Raw genomic sequence first — 19,924 nt, 5'->3', positions numbered from 1 at the left:
GCCCCACCCCCCTTACCCCCTACTCCTCCTCCTCCTCCTCCTCGCAGCCCAGAGGGCAGGGAGAAGATCGGGGAGTGGCCCCTGGTGGAAGACCTGCTGGTGATCCTGCAGGAGTACGACTCCTTATCCAAGAGGTAAGGAGGTTGAATCACTTTAGAAAGGATGGCCAATGTTCTTATAAGGCGTACCGCTGTTTAAAGGGACCGTATACCACCAGAGTGTCATTTTAACCATTACACACCGTTTCCTGTACCTTAATGACATCACAAGTGGGCGTGTCCAGCTAGATGTATGATGGATAGATAAGCAGCATTTGCTACAATCCACAGGGTAGACTGGTAAACTGATCTATCCATCAGACATCTAGGTAGACATGTCCACTTGTGATGGCACTAAGGTACAGGAAAAGGCAGCATTTCAAACCACTTGTAATGGCTGATCACACTCACACCTTGTGGTATAATATCACCACAAAGTACAAACTACAGAATAAAATATGAGTAGTAGCAATGTTATTAGCTACATGTTGCTACTTGTTGTTAGCTTCTACGGCATTGACCGTCTCAAATGTAGGCTCAAGAATATATGTGTGGGAGTGTGTGTGGAGGATGGCTGGTTTAGGCAACCTCTCCTGGCTTGTAATATTTTACGATGTTGGGATGCGACTTCTTTAGAACGAGAAAACCAAGAGCCTACATCTAGGTGGATACAGATCTAAAAATATGAACCCGACACTACCCTGTCTGAACAAAACACCGTAAACCCCCCGATGACTCCCGAACTGCTCCCTCACATGCCCCCCCCCCCCCTCTCTCCCCCCCCCCCCCCCCCCCAGGATGGCGGCGGAGCTGCTGCGCCTGCTGGCCCCGGTGCCGGGGGTCCGGCAGCAGTTGTGGGACCTGGAGGGTCTGCCGGTGTTGCTGGGTCTGCTGCACGGCCGCCACCTGCGGCTGCTGTGGAGCTCGGCCTGGGTGCTGGTGCAGCTCTGCCAGGACCCGGACGCCCGCGCAGAGGTCCGCAGCTGGGGGGGCCTGCAGCAGCTGCTCCGGCTCCTCAACAGGCCGGTGGACCGCCCGCGGGGAGGGTGGATCGTCTTCTGGGGGGCTGGATGGATGTTGGGTTCGGTTTGACCGTTGCTGTGGCTGGCTGTTTGTCTGGAGCTCCGGTTGGATGCTGGGTTCTGTTTGACTCTTAGTGGCTGGCTGTTTGTCTGGGTGTGTGACTGTTTGTCTGGCTCTTTGGCTGGTTGTCTTGGTGGATGCCGGGTTCTGTTTGACTCTTAGTGGCTGGCTGTTTGTCTGGGTGTGTGACTGTTTGTCTTGCTCTTTGTCTGGATGTCTTGGTGGATGCAGGGTTCTGTTGGACTCTTAGTGGCTGGCTGTATGGTTGGGTGTCTGGAAGAATGTTGTGTTCTGTTTGACTGTTGTTGTGGCTGGCTGTTTTGCTGGCGGTTTGTCTGGGGGTCTGGGCAAACATTTAGTTCTGTTTGACTGTTGGTGTGGCTGGCTGTTTAGCTGGGTGTTTGGCTGTTTGTCTGGGTGGATGCGGGCTCTGTTTGACAGTTGGTGTGGCTGGCGGTTATGCTGGCTGTTTAGCAGGGTCTCTGGACGGATGTTGTGCTCTGGTTGACTGTTGGCGGTTGGCTGTTTGGCTGGCTGTTTAGCACGATCTCCGGATGGATGCTGTGTTCTGTTTGACTGGTTGTTAGTGGCTGGGCGTTTGTCTCGATGGATGTTGTGTTCTGTTTGACTGTTGTTGTGGCTGGCTGTTTTGCTGGCTGTTTGTCTGTGGGTCTGGGCAGACATTGGGTTCTGTTTGACTGTTAGTGGCTGGCTGTTTGTCTGGGTGTGTGACTGTTGGTCTGGCTCTTTGTCTGAGTGTCTTGATGGGTCTTGTGTTCTGTTTGACTGTTGTTGTGGCTGGCTGTTCTGCTGGCTGTTTGTCCGGGGGGTCTGGGCAGACATCGGGCTCTGTTTGACTGTTGGCGTGTGATGACTCATGACGTGTTGCAGCGAGGGGACGTTCGTGTCGGACCGCTCCTCCGTCGAGGCCCTCTCCAGCGCCAACGCCGCAGGCCGCCTCCAGGGTCCGCCCTGCTCGGAGGAGCTCCCCCCCGCGGAGCAGAAGGCCAGCACCCTGGCCCTGCAGGCTGGTGAGACCAGCGCCATGCAGAATATGAGCTAAAACTGCAGTATATCGGCATGTGGCTCAGGAGGTAGAGCGGGTTGGCTGGTAACCGGAAGGTTGCTAGTTCGATCCCCGGCTCCTCCTAGTCGAGACTTGAGGTGTCCCTGAGCGAGGCACCTCACCCTGACTGATCCTGACGATCTGGCTGTCGCCTCGCGTGGTTGACATCGCCGTCGGTGTGTGAATGTGTTCATGATTGGGCGAATGTTAGGCAATATTTTAAAGTGCTTTGAGTGGCCACTGGTTAGAAAAGTGTTCCATAAATGCAGTCCATTTATATTCTGCTGAAGCGTTTTACAACATAAGAGAATAGCAGAAGTAGAAGGTTCTGATCTAAAACACGGGAAAACAATCATAGTTACAATTGTTATGAAGTATTTTCATGATGGCATCATTTCCCAGCATGCTGTGCAGCTCTGACGGAGCTTGTCCTGGACGACTCCAACGCCTATCACCTGGTTCAGGTAAGATGAGCACCCCAGACTGACACCCACTGTGGACCGCTGGTGCACAGCCAGGTATGACTCGCAGGTCGGGAGGGGGGGGGAACTTTGGATAAAAACATCTGCCCAACGACCAAACCGTCAATCTTGTACGATATAACAGTAAAGTACTGTAGCAGTGTGTCAAAGACTGGACTGGAACCCGTGTGCTTGCAGGAGAACGGCATCTACGTCGTTGCTAAGCTGATTCTGCCCCAGGACCCTGCAGTGAAGGCAGCCTCTCTACAGGTAGGAGACAGGGCGTCGTGCGTGCACCTCCACAGAGGCCGATGTGAGCGTGACGCGGTGAGGGATGAACGTGCGTGTTGTCTGGTTCTGCTGCAGTGCTACGCCTTCCGGACCCTACGGTTCCTCTTCAGCGTGGAGAGGAACAGAGCTCTCTTCAGAAGGTGAGGTGGACACCAAACATACGTACACGTCAGCATTTCTTTTGTGAGTTATTTTCAGGTTTGGGAAATCAGTGGCGATACCCAGCCCTAGAAACAATGCCTTCAGGAAACACCACATCACTTTTACAATTTTTGGCCGCCAAGTTTTGGAGCTTGATGGCCCCTAGACCTTTACTTAAAATGTTAGTGTTAATCCCTGCTTTATATTCGACAGACTAAGGCCCAATGCCATTTCTACCCCTTACCCCTTCCCCTTACCCCTCCCCCTTGTTTTTAAGGGGTAAGGGGCCTAAGGTCCAATCCCATTTCTACCCCTTACCCCTTCCCCTTCCCCCTTCCCCTTACCCGTTCAAAACAAGGGGGAGGGGCAAGGGGAAGGGGTAAGGGGTAGAAATGGGATTGGGCCTAAGTCTGCGAGCCGTATTCAAAGATGTGCCATTTTAATATGTACCGCAGGAGAGCGGAACAAACTCTTATCACTGCAAACGTTTGTTTTGGAGCGACTCTCCTCTGAGGAATCCCCATTGGTTTCCGTTGCAGGCTTTTTCCCACAGAGCTCTTTGAGATGTTTATTGATGTTGGACATTACATCCGAGACCTGACAGCATACGAAGCTCTGCAGGCCGCAGTCTCCCTCTACACTGTGAGCAGAACCCATATGCTATTATTCATTCCATTATTTTGTCTATTTGGCCCTGTTTAAGTCTGATCAATATCATACTCTATTTACTTTATTTAGTTAAATTATACTATTTTTCAGTCTTTTAAAGTCTGCTTTACTTACATTCTGTTATATTCTACTTTGTGCTATTCTATTCTAATCTATTCTACTTTAGTTGTGTCCTATCTATGCTGTCCTGTTTTGTGTTTTATCTCATTCAGTTATGTTCTACTATATTCTTTCTATTCTACTGTACTTCCTTCTGCTCTGCTCTATTCTATTCGGATCCATTCTACTTTCCCCCTTTTTCTAATCCAATTGTATCAAGGTCTAGTTCTGCTCAGGTGTGTACTGATTGGCTGTGACCTGTTTCAGGAGGAGGAGCTCCGGGCTTTGAGGGAGGGCATTGAATCCTCCAATCAGAATTGCCCGCCAATCAGGGTCATCAATGGTTACGCGGTGCTGGACCACCTCGGCACTGGGGCCTTCGGCAGCGTCTTCAAGGTCCTGCTGCCCCTTCATACACTCCTTCCTCAGTCTCTGAGTCTCTATGGTAGCACTGATGGTCTTAGGCCCTGTTTAAACCGCACTCCTTCACCCTGAGCCTTCAAACAGACCAGGAAAAACAGTTAACAAGGTGAACAGGTACAGGAAGGGACAGAGGGGAGTCTCCTTTCCAGGGATGGCTAGCAGAGCATGAGATGTGGCTGGGCAGCGGCACATGTCAACAAAACAATGAGTCACAGAAATTAACATTTAAAATAAGCGAAAGTAACGAATACTTGCAAATGCATTGACAGATCAATCGTGTGTGTGTGTGTGAGAGTGTATATGCATGTGTGTGCCTGTGCGCGTGTGTGTGTTTGTGTGTGCGTGCGTGTGTGTGGGTGTGGGTGTGGGTGTATATACCTGTGTGCCTGTGCATGCCTGTGCGCGCACGCGCGCGTGTGTGTGTGTCCATGGCCAGGTGCGTAAGCAGTGTGGGCAGAACCTGCTGGCTCTGAAGGAGGTGAACCTCCTCAGCCCGGCCTTCGGGAAGGACAAGCGCTCCCGGGACAGCACGGTGGAGGACATCGTCTCTGAGCTCACCATCATTAGAGAGCAGGTGCTGCTTTACGTAACACACTCCGCGTCTGGAGTCTAGTGGTCGGATCGGACTCCCATCTGCATAACTCTCCACATTACATCTGTATGCATTTAGTAGCCACCTATATGCAAAGGGACTACATGAGAACAGAAGAAAGTGAAACACTATATCGCTGTTGGTACTGTAAGGATGTTCATAGAATCAAGTGCCAAGCACTAACAATCACTGGGTTAACCCTTATACATCAGAGCTAGTGAGGACGAGATGCTTCACAATGCTAAGTGACTACTTTTAAGTGACAGGACGTACAACATACTGTAAGTGTGTGCATTAAGTCTGCCTGACCCCTACCTGCTCATGAATGAATAAATGAATAACGTTTATTTAAACAAATTCACTGTAAATCCCTTTGAAAGTGTCGGTTCATCTACTAAACAGTAATGAATAATGTGTTGTTATTCATTTAATGAACGCACGCTCTTGGTTTTCTCGTTCTGTAGATGTCTCATCCCAACATCGTAAAATATTACAAGACGTTTCTAGAAGGTGAGGAAAGCTATTTCCATACGATAATCATGATTGTTTGCACCCCAACGCATTCATTTTAAAGGACCCTTATATTTGCAACCAAGCATGAGGTCATTCACAAGCCGTGCAAGCGGATAGGTGGCCAGCGTTCATCTATGCACCAAAGATCGCCCACCATGACCACGGAGTACACCTGGTTGCGAAAGAAGGGCCTTAGAAAACGAGCACCTGGCCAGGCACATAGCCTAGCGTCCCAGCGTGTGACCCGGAGTCTGCTGCCCTCTAGGGGGCCGGCTGTACATCGTGATGGAGCTGATAGAGGGCGTGACGCTGGCCGACCTCTTCAGTGCTCTGAAGGAGAAGCAGCAGAAGCTCACCGAGCAGAGGGTCTGGAACATCTTCGTCCAGGTATCGGTCCACCTACATTCCCCCCTTTGGGTTTCACACCATGGCAGCAAACTGCAGTGGGGAAGGTGATGGATGGGACCCACTTTAGTTGAACAAATAGGACGTCTTGAACATGAAGTGTGCTTTTAATTTAATGAGATGTGTAGAGGTTAGGGTGTTTGACTCACAACCAAATGGTTCTGGGTTCGATCCCCAACGTCCGCAGCCTACCTCTGGTATCCTTGCGCAGCTTTCCCTTAACCTCTGCTTGCTCCATAATGACGTGTGTCTGCGTTCAATAAAGTTGTTGTGAATGAAAGCCTCTGATAAACTACTACACTGTACATGTGAGCAGAGGGTCTGGAACATCAGTGAGAGTGAAAGGCTGTCTGCTGGTTTCTGTACCCTGCTTCCACTTCCAGATGTGCTTTGCGCTGAGGTACCTGCACAAGGAGAAGAGGATCGTCCACCGCGACCTCACGCCCAACAACATCATGATGGGGGACCGGGACAAGGTCACGATCAGTGAGGAGCCCAGCACAGTCACCACACTGCCCGCTCTGAACACCACACACACACACTTCCTCCACTCCCACCTGTGTAACTCGTGTTTCCCTCCGGTTTAAGCGGACTTTGGGCTGGCTAAACAGAAACAGGAGAGCAGCAAGCTGACATCAGTGGTGGGCACCATTCTTTACTCCTGGTGAGTCCTTACATGGTAGGGGAAAAGCAACTGTGTGTGTGAGAGTGTGTGAGTGTGTGTGTCTGTGTGTGTGTGTGTGTGTGTGTGTGTGTGTGTGTGTGTGTGTGTGTGTGTGTGTGTGTGTGTGTGTGTGTGTGTGTGTGTGTGTGTGTGTGTGTGTGTGTGTGTGTGTGTGTGTGTCTGTGTGTGTGTGTGTGTATGTGGATGAATTCTGAGGTCGTTAACATTCAAATAGACGAGTGGGAACATCTGGCCATTTAATGATTGAATGACATTTCATGTCTTTGTGTGTTTTGAGTGTGTGTGTGTGTGTGTGTGTGTGTGTATGTATATATGTGTGTGTGTGTGTGTGTGTGTGTGTGTGTGTGTGTGTGTGTGTGTGTGTGACGTGTGTGTGTGTGTGTGTGTGTGTGTGTGTGTGTGTGTGTGTGTGTGTGTGTGTGTGTGTGTGTGTGTGTGTGTGTATGTGACTGTGTGTGTCTGTGTGTGTGTTAGTCCAGAGATCGTGAAGTGCGAGCCTTACGGGGAGAAGGCCGACATCTGGGCCCTGGGGTGCATCCTGTACCAGATGACCACCCTGCGGACCCCCTTCTACAGCACCAACATGCTGTCTCTGGCCACCAAGGCAACCATCACACACACACTCTCACACACACACACACAGTCAGACACACCCAGTCACACAAACACAGTCACGCATCCTTTTAATTAATACAATTTGGCCCTTATTAATTATTAAACACAATTATTGCGCACACAAGCACACACACACACATGCACACACACACACACACACAAACACATTAAAACACACATACACACACACTTACATACACATAAACAGCAGTCACACACACTCGCGAACACACACAGAAACTATACATCACACGGCATTTCAAAACAGCCCACAATGCTGTTTTGAAGTGCGGTGGGATTGGTGGTGTGTTCAGATCGTGGAGGCCGTGTACCAGCCGGTGGACGACCCGCTGTTCTCAGAGAGAGTCACCGGCATGATCAAGTGGTGAGAGACCCACGCCTGCTTTCACAGCACACACCCAGTGTCCCGCGGTCTCCTCAAACCCACCTGCTCAGCCAACCCTTCCGGGTGGGCGGCATGCGGCCCAGGACACAGGGCGGGTCGGCTGGAAGGTTGCTAGTTCAAGCGTCGAGGTGTCCCTGGGCAAGACACCTTACCCTACCCTGTTGCCTTGCATGGTTGACACCGCCGCCGTTGTGTGAATGTTGAAGGCAATATTGTAAAGTGCTTTGAGTTGTGTCAGGACCACTTGGCTCGAGCAGAGCTGACATAACAAAGGGAGGCCACGCTGATTATAAAGATGGAACAATTATTTATTTAAAGTGCTAAATGCAAAACCTTATCAGTAAGGGGAAGCCAAACCAAAAGTGTAGTGCATATCAGTAGATGTAATATAAAGCAAAGTGAGGTAAAGATGAGGAGCGAAGCTGCAGCCAGCCCTTCCCCGTCAGGCCATGGCAGTAGTGAGAGAGACCGAGCCGACGGCGAAGGCGTCTTTTATCTCCAGCTCAATCAGCCCAGTCATTAGCCTGGCACGGCCAATAGAGACAGCTCCCCCTAGTGGCGATAGAAGGAACACGGACACGGAACACGGATAATCATGACACGCCAAGCAAGGCAGGTAGAGAGGCACATCCAGCACGGCAAAGCTGGGCGTGACAGTTGCCACTGGTAAGAAAAGCTCTCTATAAAGGCAGTCCATTTACCATCCACCATTTTGGTTCACGTTGAACCCTTCATTCCCAAACGTGTCCATCGTTGACAAGGGGGAGTCGATGCCAGTCGATGTCGCTAGATTTACTGAATACTTTTAACAGCTGAGCCACATCCCACCTAGTGGTAAAGCAGGGGCCCTTAGAGGCCCCTGACGTTCTACAGACCCAGACCCACACCCTGCCCCCCTCTCCTCCGCCCCCGTGGCCCAAGGTGTCTGAGCCCCGACCCCGAGCGGCGGCCCGACGTGGTGGAGGTTAGCGCCAGCATCTCGGACATCATGATGAGCCTGATGGACAGCTTCTACGCCTCCCATCATGCACTGCAGCGCCGGGCGGACCGGGACAGGAAGCGCGCGCAGAAGTACTTCCTGGAGCGGCACCAGGGGCAGATGGGCGGTCTGATCTCAAGCCCCCCGCAGGTAGTGAGTCACTTTTCACTGGTTAGTCGCTGCGCAGACTCTTTTGTCCAGAACCATACGCTCTGATACAAAGTCTGCTCAGATGCATCATTATTATTATTCATTATTCATTATGAAACAGGTAGGGTTGTTTAAGGATGCCCACATCCGGTTGGGAACATTGGGCATCAAACCCAGTATTTTTTTCTTTTTACTTTCTGAGGTAGTATCTCACATAATTGAATCCCAGCTGGATCCCAAGGAAACCAGATGTGAAGAGAAGGGTTTGTTTCACTTTATTCATCCTAGTTGGGTGCATGTCTCAGCGGCAGATCTACAAGACGGCATAGTTAATAAAAAGAGATCAAACATTTGAATTAGGACATTAATGAATGAAACGGGTCTTTCAGGCTCCCCAGGGCCCAGAGGAGGCCACCATGAAGACCACAACACCGGCTCCTCCTTCTGCAGCCTGCCGCTCAGACCAACCGCAGCAGGATGGGGGTCAAGGTCATTACATCACCAGTCACATGACCTATTAACATGACTCATTTACATTCACATTTGCATTTAGCAGACTCTTTTGTCCATAGCGACTTACAATAAGTAGATTTGTCAGTAGAAAGAGGTCAGGCCAGGTCGGGCTTAGCTCAGGAGCTAGAGCAGTTTTCTTGTAACCGATAGGTTGCTAGTTCGATCCCCAGCTCCTCCTAGCTGAGTGTTGATGTGTCCCTGAGGAAGACACTTAACCCTAACTGCTCCTGATGAGCTGGCTGTCGCCTTGCATGGTTGACTCTGCCGTCGGTGTGTCAATGTTTGTATTAACCGATGTAAGTCACTTTGGATAAAAGCGTCTGCTAAATGCCCTAATTGTAATTACAACAATATTGCTGTTGGTACAGTAAAGATATTTATAAAAACAAGTGCTAAGCATTATCAGTTGTTAGCCATTACCCATGTACAACAAAGATAGCTAGTATAAGATGCTACTCAATGCTAGCACTATTTTTAAGTGCAAGGAATAACAACAAACAATAGGTGCGTAAGAGGGGGGGGGGGTCTGAGGAAATTAGGGAGGCTATTCAGAGTCTAGGAGAACTCTGACACATCACATGACCCAAAGCACATCCACCAACTCGCTAACTGCGTCACGCTGACGAGGTCAATGTGTTCTGTGATGTATTTTGTGTGCTTAGTGATTGTTCTCCTGTGTGTTATTTCCATCAGCGGACGCCTCAGAAGATGTTGTTGATGTCGGCAGGAAAAGCAGCAATGGCTTCTCAAGGAAACCTGAACGTGAGTTGATTTAGTCGTTTGATCACACAGAGTCGGCATGTCTTAGTGGAAACTGGGTCAGAGAACTGGGGTCAGAGAGCAGGACTATTCCAAGACATATCTTAAGATATGATCCTGGTTCTCCTGAACCAGGATTCCCTTGGTTTTGTCCGGGTGCTGAAGCCTGAACGCTATAGCCCTTTGTCTGTTTGTTTGTTTGTTTGTTTGTTTGTTTGTTTGTTTGTTTGTTTGTTTGTTTGTTTGTTTGTTTGTTTGTAAAGGGTCTGGCCGAAACACGGTCCCACCAGACACCCCTCTATCTGGGTAAGCAGGACAGACTGACTTAGTATGACAGACCGAGAAAAATGAGACAGACAGAATTGAATTGTTGTTCTTTTGTTTTTCATGGTAAGGGACAACTGCGCTGTTCCAAAAACTAAGCCACGACCAGGTAACTCACCACTGCATCACACAGCGATTTCAACCCTTTCAATAACTCAGAGACGCTGCCTTCTGCTCAGCCCCTTTGTTGAGGACATGAACCGCGTCTCGCTCGCCCCCCTCCCTCGCTGCTCGTTCCCTCAGCCTCTGCAGGGATCTCCATCTCCCAGCGGAGGCTCCGAGAGCTGGACGACCCCATCCAGAAGTTCCTGGTCCTGCTGCACAAAATCATCTACATCACCCAGGTAATGCCTACATTACCCAGCATGCATCACCCAGGTAATGCCTACATGACACCGCTTGTAACACCCAGGTAATGACTACATTACCCAGCATGCATAACCCAGGTAATGACTACATTACCCAGCATGCATGACCCAGGTAATGACTAGATTACCCAGCATGCACCACTCTGGTAATGACTAAATTACCCAACATGCATCAACCAGGTAATGACTACATTACCCAGCATGCAGCACCCAGCTAATGACTAAATTACCCAGCATGCACCACCCAGGTAATCTCTACATCACCCAGCATTCACCACCCAGGTACTACCTACATTACCAAGCTTGCACCATCCAGGTGATGACTACATTACCCAGCATGCATCACCCAAGTAATGACTGCATTACCCTGAATGCATCACCCGGGTTCACTTTCTGTTACAATGGATACACTTGAATCCACGTGTGTGTGTGTGTGTGTGTGCCTGTGTGTGTCTGTGTGTGCGTGTGTGTGTGTGTGTGTGCGTGTGTGCGTGTGTGCGTGCGTGTGTGTGTGTGTGTGTGTGTGTGTGTGTGTGTGTGTGTGTGTGTGTGTGTGTGTGTGTGTGTGTGTGTGTGTGTGTGTGTGTGTGTGTGGCCTCCTCCCTCCCCAGCTCCCTCCAGCCTCTCACAGCAGGGGCCGCGGGAGGCGGCTGGTGGAGAGGTTCAAGAAGTCCCTGTTCCACCAGGGGAGCAGCGCCCTCGGCCTGAAGGTCACGCTCAGCAAGGTCAGGGGTCAGCGGGTCACTCATCATAACAAACCAAATCACCTACCACATGTGCTCCAGCCCTGATGAACGAAACAGGATAGCACCATTCCTTCACCTAATATTGACTGTATTATAGCTAGAGCAGCTTCCTCAAAAGTCTCAAGACCCATTGGTTCAGAGCTCACCTAGACTTTGCAGTCTAGGTGAGCTGCACCCCCACCACCACCACCCCCACCACCACCACCAGTTTATGTATCATCTAATCCTAGCTATCTTTGTTAGCTATCATTCGGGGAATGGGTTAACCCTAGCGATTGTTAGTGTTTGGCACTTGGTTCTGTGAACATCTTTACTGTACCGACAGCGATATATTGTTGTTTCTCTTCCTTCTGAAAAACCTACATATTGTAAGTCGCTTTGGATAAAAGCGTCCCGACACCCGAAATGTAATGTTAATATGACAACAGTGATGATGGATCAGGTGGAGGTACACCTGGCTCTGACCCTGGCTCTGTTCTGAACCCTCAGGTGCTCCTGGGCTCCTCTGAGCCGGTGGAACTGGGCTCAGCCAGCTCCGACTGGTGGCAGCAGAGTCTCTCCGTCAAGGCCCCACTGAACGCTCCTCATAAGCCAGGTACCACCGTGTCTCTGTGAACACAGAGCCTGGTTCTCTGTAGAGAACACCGTCTGTAGGAGGGCTTCACATGATCTGCCATCTTGTACTTTTTTTCACCATTATTATTTAAAATCCCTCGTTTTAGTCCACACCGCTTTTCTTGAAGGACTGGTTGCCTGGGAGCTTGGAAGTACTTGGAATGAGTAGATATGGATCTAGATTTAGGGCATTAAGACACTTTTATGAAAGCAAAGCAACTTGCAGTAAGTACATTTATCAGAAGAAAGAGAAACAACAATATATCGCTGTTTGGTACAGTAAGGATGTTCATAGAACCAAGTGCCAAGCACTAACAATCGCTAGGTTAACCCATTCCCTGTATACAACAACGATAGCTAGATAGGATAGATAGGACGCTACACAATGCTAAGTACTATTTTTATGTGAAAATACCAAGATGGCGGCTTGGAGGGTGCTTTTGGAACTTCGGGTCATGGGATTGAAACCCCCTGTGGTCTTCAGAAAGCTCCCACTGGCTGATGCTCAAATCATCTCCGGTTGTTCTTTGGTTACATTAAGATAGGATAAGATTGTTCTTTTTTAATCCGAGATGGGGAAAAGGGGGCCACAGCAGAAGATACAGGACAGAAGTACTTATGGAGAGTAATGAACTTTTAACGCAATCGAAAGAGTTAAGGGGTGATATTGTGCCACCAGGTGTGAGTGTGATTAACCATTACGAGACGTTTGAAACTGCCTTTTCCTGCGTTTCACCGACATCACAAGTGATAGTGTCCACCTAGATGTATAACGGATAGATAAGCAACATTTGCGACAGTCCACTGGTTAGGCTGGTACACTGATCTATCCAGAATACATAGGTGGACACGCCCACTTGTGATGTCATTAAGGCACAGGGAAGGGCAGATTTTGGCTTATCTCACTCACACCTGGTGGCGTAATATCACTCATTTAAAAAAGTACAAACTGAAAACATATATGCATACAATACGAGAAGTAGCAATGTTATTGTAAAGGCAAGATAATGCAAACATTGCAGCTGCATGATTGTTCAGTATTGACCAAATGATCGGGCTGGGCGAGGCTGCACACCTGTTGCACATTGAGCAGTCAATGTTAAACCAGCCATCACCCCCCGCACACTCCTGCCTGGCGACACGGAGCGCCAGCACAGCACACGCCCACGATACGTTGCATCATTTAAAGTGTACATTCTCTCTGTGCTCTCAGAGACGATGGACGAAGGTTCCTTCAGGGACGGTGTGTCTTACGAACAAATGCAGGTCTGTTTTTTTAAATATTGCTGGGTTCCCCGTTTCCTTCCAAAGCGTCCCACAACGTTGAGAGTGCCTACATGTCATTGATTTCTAGATTTCTGTATTTATGAGTTATTTGTTTTTTTTATTTCTTGATAGATTGAACAGTGCAAACAGACAGGAAAGTAGTCTGATACAGAGAAGGGATGATGACATAATGTGGGCATAGAGCCAATGGGTTCAAGGCCATTCTTGTTGGCATGCCAAATAAATACAATTTGCCGTACCCATTTGAATGATCATTTGAATACACATTTGCCTATACACGTTTGTTTACATATCGGAGGCTTTATAAATGGCCTTTTGTCTAGACAAAATTAGGTTACCAGTAAGATTCGCTGGATTTCCAAGGGATCAGTCTTGGATTTGCTCCATTACTTTCACATTTCCATTCGATCATTTAGCTGAAGCGTTCATGCAAAGCGTCCTTCGAGTTGGGCTGAGATAGATGCATTCATACAACAAGTCTCTACACACGAGTCTCTACACACTGATTTAGAGTGCACCAATGTTTTTGTTTGGTTTAATAACCACTGTTGATTGGTCTGAATCGTTCTTTCTGGTTCATGTGGATTTGATGGACGTTTACGGTTTGAACCGGGGATACGTTATTGTGTTTTTTTTATTAGCCATAAATCATTCTTTAATAGGTCCATATCATAAACAAAGTACAAAACTCTCGTAAGAGAAGAAAACATACTTCAATCAGGTGCAATACAAATGTAATTCTGGCTGAAAAGAAACGTCACAAACAAAAAGAAAAAACAGGGGTTATACATTAAAAATCACGAGTCGAAAGCAAAAGGCTATAGAAAAAACAACATATAGGAGCAGCATTCAGTGGAAGTATTTCATAACAACAACAATTGCCTTGATTTTCATACATTTTTCTTGCAATATGACTTGACTTGACATTTTTCAGTGAGGAGTAAAACAACTTAAGAATCGGTGATGAATGAATGACTTCCGGGATGGTTGGTTCTCGTACGTTTCAGGCGGTCATCGAGGAGGTGTTGGAGGAGAGCCGATACTACGAAGCCTCAGGAGCCAGGGGGACGCGTGTGGGTAGTATGGTTCAAGGTCATTAACACATGTTCACTAATCCTCCCAATAAGTTCAAAACCACCTCCGTTTAAAAACGAACAAGCTCAATTTATAATTATTATTTGAATAATTACTATTATTAGTATTTTCATATGAAACGCAATCTATATTTTTTTGGGGGGGTAATGTAATGTAATTATTACTACTTTAATTCAAAAAATACAATACAATAAATTCGTTATTGTTTGTTCTTTATTTGTTTGTCCATGCATTGTGTGTAATGTACTGGGACTTAATGTCTTCTTTATGAATTGGGTGTGACTGTACAGATATATGATGTATGAAGACTATGTCATCACATTGTTTTTGTTTGGGTAAAATATGTACAGATATATATTTAATACAATGTAAATGTTTGACTAATATATTGGAAGGCTCATTAAATATACAATATAATATTATCAAAGTAACGATATAGGCCTAATTTTATTATGTAATTTCAAACATTTAGTGTCATTTGGATATCTGTACCTTTTGATAACTGCAGTTCATCACTTTGAAAATAAATATAAAAAGCAGATTGATTTCTAATAATTTTTTATGCCGTTCTAACAACCCTTTTTTGTGAACAAACAAACCCAACTATAAAGACTTTCGTTGTTGCGTAATTTGTCCAAATGTTGTAATTGCACATTAAAGTTAAGTAACTTTTAAAATAAATGTTCTATTTTTGCATTTTTTGAATGGTCTATAATAGTAATTGTATCAATACGGTTATAGTTGACTACTTGGGTTACATGTTAGGCATTTCTAAATTGAATCACTTTATCCTCAACCTTTATGTAAATCAGTAACCCGAGAGTCCTCCCTTCTGTGTTTGCAAGTAGTGGGCAGGATTCTCTATCGGACTATTGATGGTTTCAGTTAGGCACTTAGCAGACTGGAGCACTGACACGTAAGTAGGCCTACCCTCCAATGTAGTTATTATTCATAGGTTCAGTTATTGAATTGTTAGTGATGGCTTGAGCACTGTTGTTGATTTTTCAAAGCAAATACCTTAACATTGTAGCGTAATGGATCTTGCATGGAACTTCTATATTATGTTTGTTAGTTTAATAAATTAACTTTCAGGTTAATCTTAGGGTTTGTGAAAAGAAAATGTGTGCGTGTGTCTGTGTGTGTGTGTGTGTGTGTGTGTGTGTGTGTGTGTGTGTGTGTGTGTGTGTGTGTGTGTGTGTGTGTGTGTGTGTGTGTGTGTGTGTGTGTGTGTGTGTGTGTGTGTGTGTGTGTGTGTGTGCGCGTGCGGTAGGGGCATGTGTATACTGAAAGTAAAGGTTTAAGCTGAACGATATGATTTAACAAATTGTGACACACTAGCTATGACACAAATTGCAATTTGACAAAGAAGTCCACACACAGACTTACCTCTCCCACGGAGAGTTAATTTTGCGGCAAGTATTTTAATTGTAAGATGGACACAGTTCCCATACCATGTTATATTTATGCATTGAAACTCTAACAATGGTGATTAATTAAAGGATTTTTTTTCGTTGAGCAGTACAACAAAGTAGCATGGATACCCAAGTCCTGCTGATGCACCTCCTTTCAGGTAGGCCTGCGAGTTATTATTAGTTATTAGTTACAAAGTTATTTTCTGAATGACTAACTAGGCCATCATTAAACCTGCACCGTGTCACTGTTCTACCTCAGCCATTGGAAACATCTGAACTAGAAAAGGTATCGATGATAACACGTAACGAGACGATCCAGTGAGGGGCATTTTCTCTATGAATTAATTATCATATTATTAAATTATCATTCAGGTCTACTTAACGAAATCGATCCAGCTGAGTGTGGATCCTACTTACCTTTCGGTCAGCTTTAAATGTAGTCAATGTCGTGGTTAAAGTCAGATTACGATTCGTTGCATGGGCAACGTTTGCCCTTCCACTATTATATGGTTAAGAAAAAAAAAGTTTAATAAAGTCTTCGTCTGCCACGGTTGTCTTCGTCCATATTTATATTTTCCTGTCTCATGATAACCCCCGGATAAACACATAAGCATCCACACACTTCTTCTTTAAACACCAAGGACTATCCCTTTCTGGCGCCGGGAACCTGAACCGGTTCGTGGCAGTGGATACGCCGATGACCATGACCAACGCTCGGCAATACTGCAGGAGCAATCACGTGGAGCTGGCCAGCCTCAGGGACGCCCAGGATTTGCAGCAGCTCCACGACATGAGGAGCAACTCCACGCGTTGGATCGGGCTGAACGATGACCCGGCGACCAGCATGAGGACCATCGACGTCTACACCAACTCGTGGAAGTGGTCCTTTGAGTACGCGTCAGAGTATCTTAATTTTAAATTTGGCGAGCCTGATTTTAAAAACGACGAGGAGGTATGTGTGAGGATGGATTCGGACGGCAGCTGGAGGGACCAAGAGTGTTCTTCTCTGAGCCACTTTCTTTGTTTCAGCGGTAATGGAAGATTTCGTATCAATGTGATTTTGCATCAATTTCTCTCTGACCTGTCAGAGAGAGTGTCTCTCTGACCATTGACCATTGGTCGGAGAGTGTCTCTCTGTAAAATGGTCAAAGAGACCCTCTCTGACAAGAGAGTTGTCAGAGAGTAGCGAGGAGTGTCTCTCTGACCATTATATGACCAATATTGGTCATAGAATGGTTAGAGAGTGTATGGTCATATAATGCTTAGAGAGTGTAAATATGACCATTGGTCACTCTCTGACCCCTCTCTGACCCCTCTCTGACCATTGGTCAGAGAACGATCAGAGAGACACTCTTTGACAAGACAGAGAGTGACGAAGAGTGTCTCTCTGACCATTCTCTGACCAATGGTCAGAGAATGGTCAGAGAGACAGAGAGAGTCCTGTATCAAGAGAGTCTCTCACAAGAGAGTTGTTCAGAGAATGGTCAGAGACAGTCTCTCCGACCATGGTTAGAGAGTGTATATCTGACCATTGGTCACTCTCTGACCACTCTCTGACCAATGGTCCCAGAGAGACACTGACCACTCTCTGAGACACACACTTATTATTCCACGTTGTTGCTGCTGCTACCGTATTAACTGTGACAGCTGGAAACTATGTCCCTCTCAGGCTCCCCATCAAAACCAGACTACCATCTGGTCTTCGAGATGAAGACGTGGGAGGACGCCAGGGACCACTGCCGGTTTTGGTTTGTCGACCTTGCAGTGATCGGGTCTCAGGAGGACAAAGATCATGCCAAGTCCAAATTCTATTTCCTGTTCGCGCAACTCTCCAGCTATGCGTGGATCGGCCTTTACCGAGAGCCCTGGGCCTGGCAAGACGGCAGCCTCAGCGAGTTCAGATACTGGGCCCCAGGTCAGCCCAACAACATGGGCGGTAATGCAATGTGCGTCAAATTAGTTCCCGATGGATTTATCTGCACTGACTGCAGCAATGTGTATCCGTTCTTCTGCAGCAGAGGTGAGCAGCGGAAGAAACGTGCAATGCATCTCATTCGCTCACCATGCATTTGTTATCTTGTTTCTAACAGTGTCATACCGGGGGTGGTTCTGGTCTGAATACTAATGTTTCACCTTCTCTTGGTGGGTTGCTGATCTCCCAGCTCTGAAACAGACCATACTAAAGATAAAAATTTCGTCTGACTTGGATCTGACAGACCCGAACGTTCAGGACAACATCCTACAACAAGTAAGACTCCACGCATCTTGTATTCAAAACAAAAATCATAATCACCTTGAGTGGAACCCTTGGTATTCAGGAGTAACAGAATCAGGTGACGCTGTTCTTTACCTATACCCTTTTAGCCCCGTTGTATGGCTTCATACCTTCACTCAACATCAATATTCCTGGACCTCCACTTATATTAATGAGCATGTTTTGGTTGTCCACTGCTCATGTTTCAAAGCAATTAGCCTTTAGCCCTTTTCCTTCTGATTGGCATGAGTTGTGTGTGAACATGGAACACAGATTTTAGTTAACTTTAACTATTTGTGCAAGCTAGTCAGCAGTTTGCATTTGTTTAATTCACTTTAATTTTCAAATCGTGTCATGTGCATAGTGAACAGTCAAACTTTAAAGTTCTCTCTGGTATTGGTGTTAAAATGAAGACAGAGAAGGTTGAATGAGAACATATACTATCACTGATCCTCTCCTAAGTTTGGCACCACTCTGACCAACGCTGGAAAGACTGACTTCCACCTGAGCTGGAGTGTTCCACCAAAGAGGAAACCAGAGCCAGCAGCCGCAGCTGATGAAGAAGTATGCGATCCCTCTTCCTCTGCTCTGATGTCTTCAGCTCTGGAAATCAGCGTCAAGACCACCTTCAACCAGAGCCAACAGAACTGAAAACGAATAACGGAAAAGGCAGAGCTTAGGTGAACAGAGTAGCACAGCTAGGATTGATCACTGTTTCCCGCTTCCCTTGAATATTGGATCTCAGTTTTAGCTTGACAAATGTATTCAATCATATGATAATGGTTTGTCAGTACATTCATTTAAAATATATGTAAAAAAATAGCTGTTATTTCGCTGATAACAATGCAAGTCGTAGGCTTATCCCTGTGCATAATTCAGGAGCATATATATTGATAAACGTTAGTATGAAACATAATTTTTATGTGGCTTTTTTGTATCTATATCTATCTATGTCTTCAATTGGGAAACCTGAGCTTATTATTACTTCATTCAAATCCTTATAACCATGCTTAGCATAGAAAGAGTCCTGACTATAATCAACACTTCTCAAATTATTGTTGTTGTTGCAAGCAAATCAGCTTAGTTTTTATTCAAATGTTTAGCTGCATTTCACCTTTAAGGTGAAAAAAGGTCACACAACCATGTATCCTTATTTATTATCAGAGGAAAAGTGCTGCATAATGAGCTGTAGTATCTGTTCTGCTCTGTATCAATAAAATGTAATTTGAAAAAAATGTTTTAAAATATTTAACAGTTAATCATAGACAATGGGCGAATGTAATCATACAATTTAGCTTTTTATGTACTTTGAAAAAAAGGCAAACTTGAGAGTATTTCAACATCAATAGTTGAAAGCGGAGCAGTTAACAGGCTATTTTGCTGCCAAACCAATATCATTTAAACAACTTTAATCTACCCGTCAAAATAGCGAGAGATCTCCTCAGTTATGTCTGTCGGTTAGTGGCGTGTGTTATTTTTTTATTCTTTTACAGGGGATAAACATCAGCTGTGACACCACCTTTTATGTGTATCTATGTGCTTTGCATGTGTAACTTTCAAGGTTTTCCATATTTCATTTCCCTTTTGAACCCAACCAGTCTGGATGGGGTAAATAATCAAATGAGCGTTAAGTCCAATCAGAGTCAGCAAGGGGAGGGAAAAGTGTTTGGAGGCGGGGCCAGCATCAGCAGGGGCTCCTTGAACATTACTCCCCAGGAGTCTTCGGCTCTGGCTGAATACAGCCGGTTGCTGGCCTGAGACCAGGGGCCCTCTGTCCTCTCTCCTTCAGCAGAGTGAGCGCTCCACAGAGAGCAAAGCCTTCTGCCATGGGGGGGTATTTCATTCTCTATCAGTATGAAATGCTAAAGATAACTATGTTTAATATGATAAAGGTGAAGCCTTTCATCACATTCAACATAACCATGGTAATGAATA

General features: G+C 46.4%; 1 protein-coding gene across 1 annotated transcript in view; it reads left to right on the top strand.

Moving 5' to 3' along the window:
- Window positions 1-14,962, top strand: part of nek10 (NIMA-related kinase 10) — an 18,866-nt gene extending 3,904 nt beyond the window's left edge. Inside the window, exons 9-33 of the mRNA XM_056602827.1 lie at window positions 48-134; window positions 836-1,060; window positions 2,013-2,152; window positions 2,590-2,651; window positions 2,847-2,918; window positions 3,015-3,079; window positions 3,620-3,722; window positions 4,116-4,244; window positions 4,708-4,845; window positions 5,328-5,373; window positions 5,642-5,763; window positions 6,165-6,267; window positions 6,370-6,445; window positions 6,941-7,070; window positions 7,396-7,466; window positions 8,409-8,616; window positions 9,006-9,105; window positions 9,823-9,891; window positions 10,152-10,194; window positions 10,284-10,321; window positions 10,456-10,556; window positions 11,192-11,305; window positions 11,816-11,921; window positions 13,155-13,207; window positions 14,236-14,962. Coding sequence (XP_056458802.1) covers window positions 48-134; window positions 836-1,060; window positions 2,013-2,152; window positions 2,590-2,651; window positions 2,847-2,918; window positions 3,015-3,079; window positions 3,620-3,722; window positions 4,116-4,244; window positions 4,708-4,845; window positions 5,328-5,373; window positions 5,642-5,763; window positions 6,165-6,267; window positions 6,370-6,445; window positions 6,941-7,070; window positions 7,396-7,466; window positions 8,409-8,616; window positions 9,006-9,105; window positions 9,823-9,891; window positions 10,152-10,194; window positions 10,284-10,321; window positions 10,456-10,556; window positions 11,192-11,305; window positions 11,816-11,921; window positions 13,155-13,207; window positions 14,236-14,328 — 2,494 coding nt within the window. The 3' untranslated portion in view covers window positions 14,329-14,962. The remainder of the gene's footprint in view (window positions 1-47; window positions 135-835; window positions 1,061-2,012; window positions 2,153-2,589; window positions 2,652-2,846; window positions 2,919-3,014; window positions 3,080-3,619; window positions 3,723-4,115; window positions 4,245-4,707; window positions 4,846-5,327; window positions 5,374-5,641; window positions 5,764-6,164; window positions 6,268-6,369; window positions 6,446-6,940; window positions 7,071-7,395; window positions 7,467-8,408; window positions 8,617-9,005; window positions 9,106-9,822; window positions 9,892-10,151; window positions 10,195-10,283; window positions 10,322-10,455; window positions 10,557-11,191; window positions 11,306-11,815; window positions 11,922-13,154; window positions 13,208-14,235) is intronic.
- The last annotated feature ends 4,962 nt before the right edge of the window (window positions 14,963-19,924 follow it).

Source organism: Gadus chalcogrammus, chromosome 11, assembly GCF_026213295.1.
Source record: "Gadus chalcogrammus isolate NIFS_2021 chromosome 11, NIFS_Gcha_1.0, whole genome shotgun sequence".
Taxonomy (NCBI): domain Eukaryota; kingdom Metazoa; phylum Chordata; class Actinopteri; order Gadiformes; family Gadidae; genus Gadus; species Gadus chalcogrammus.
Note: the sequence above shows the minus strand (reverse complement) of the source record. Positions and strands in the feature narration are given on the sequence as shown.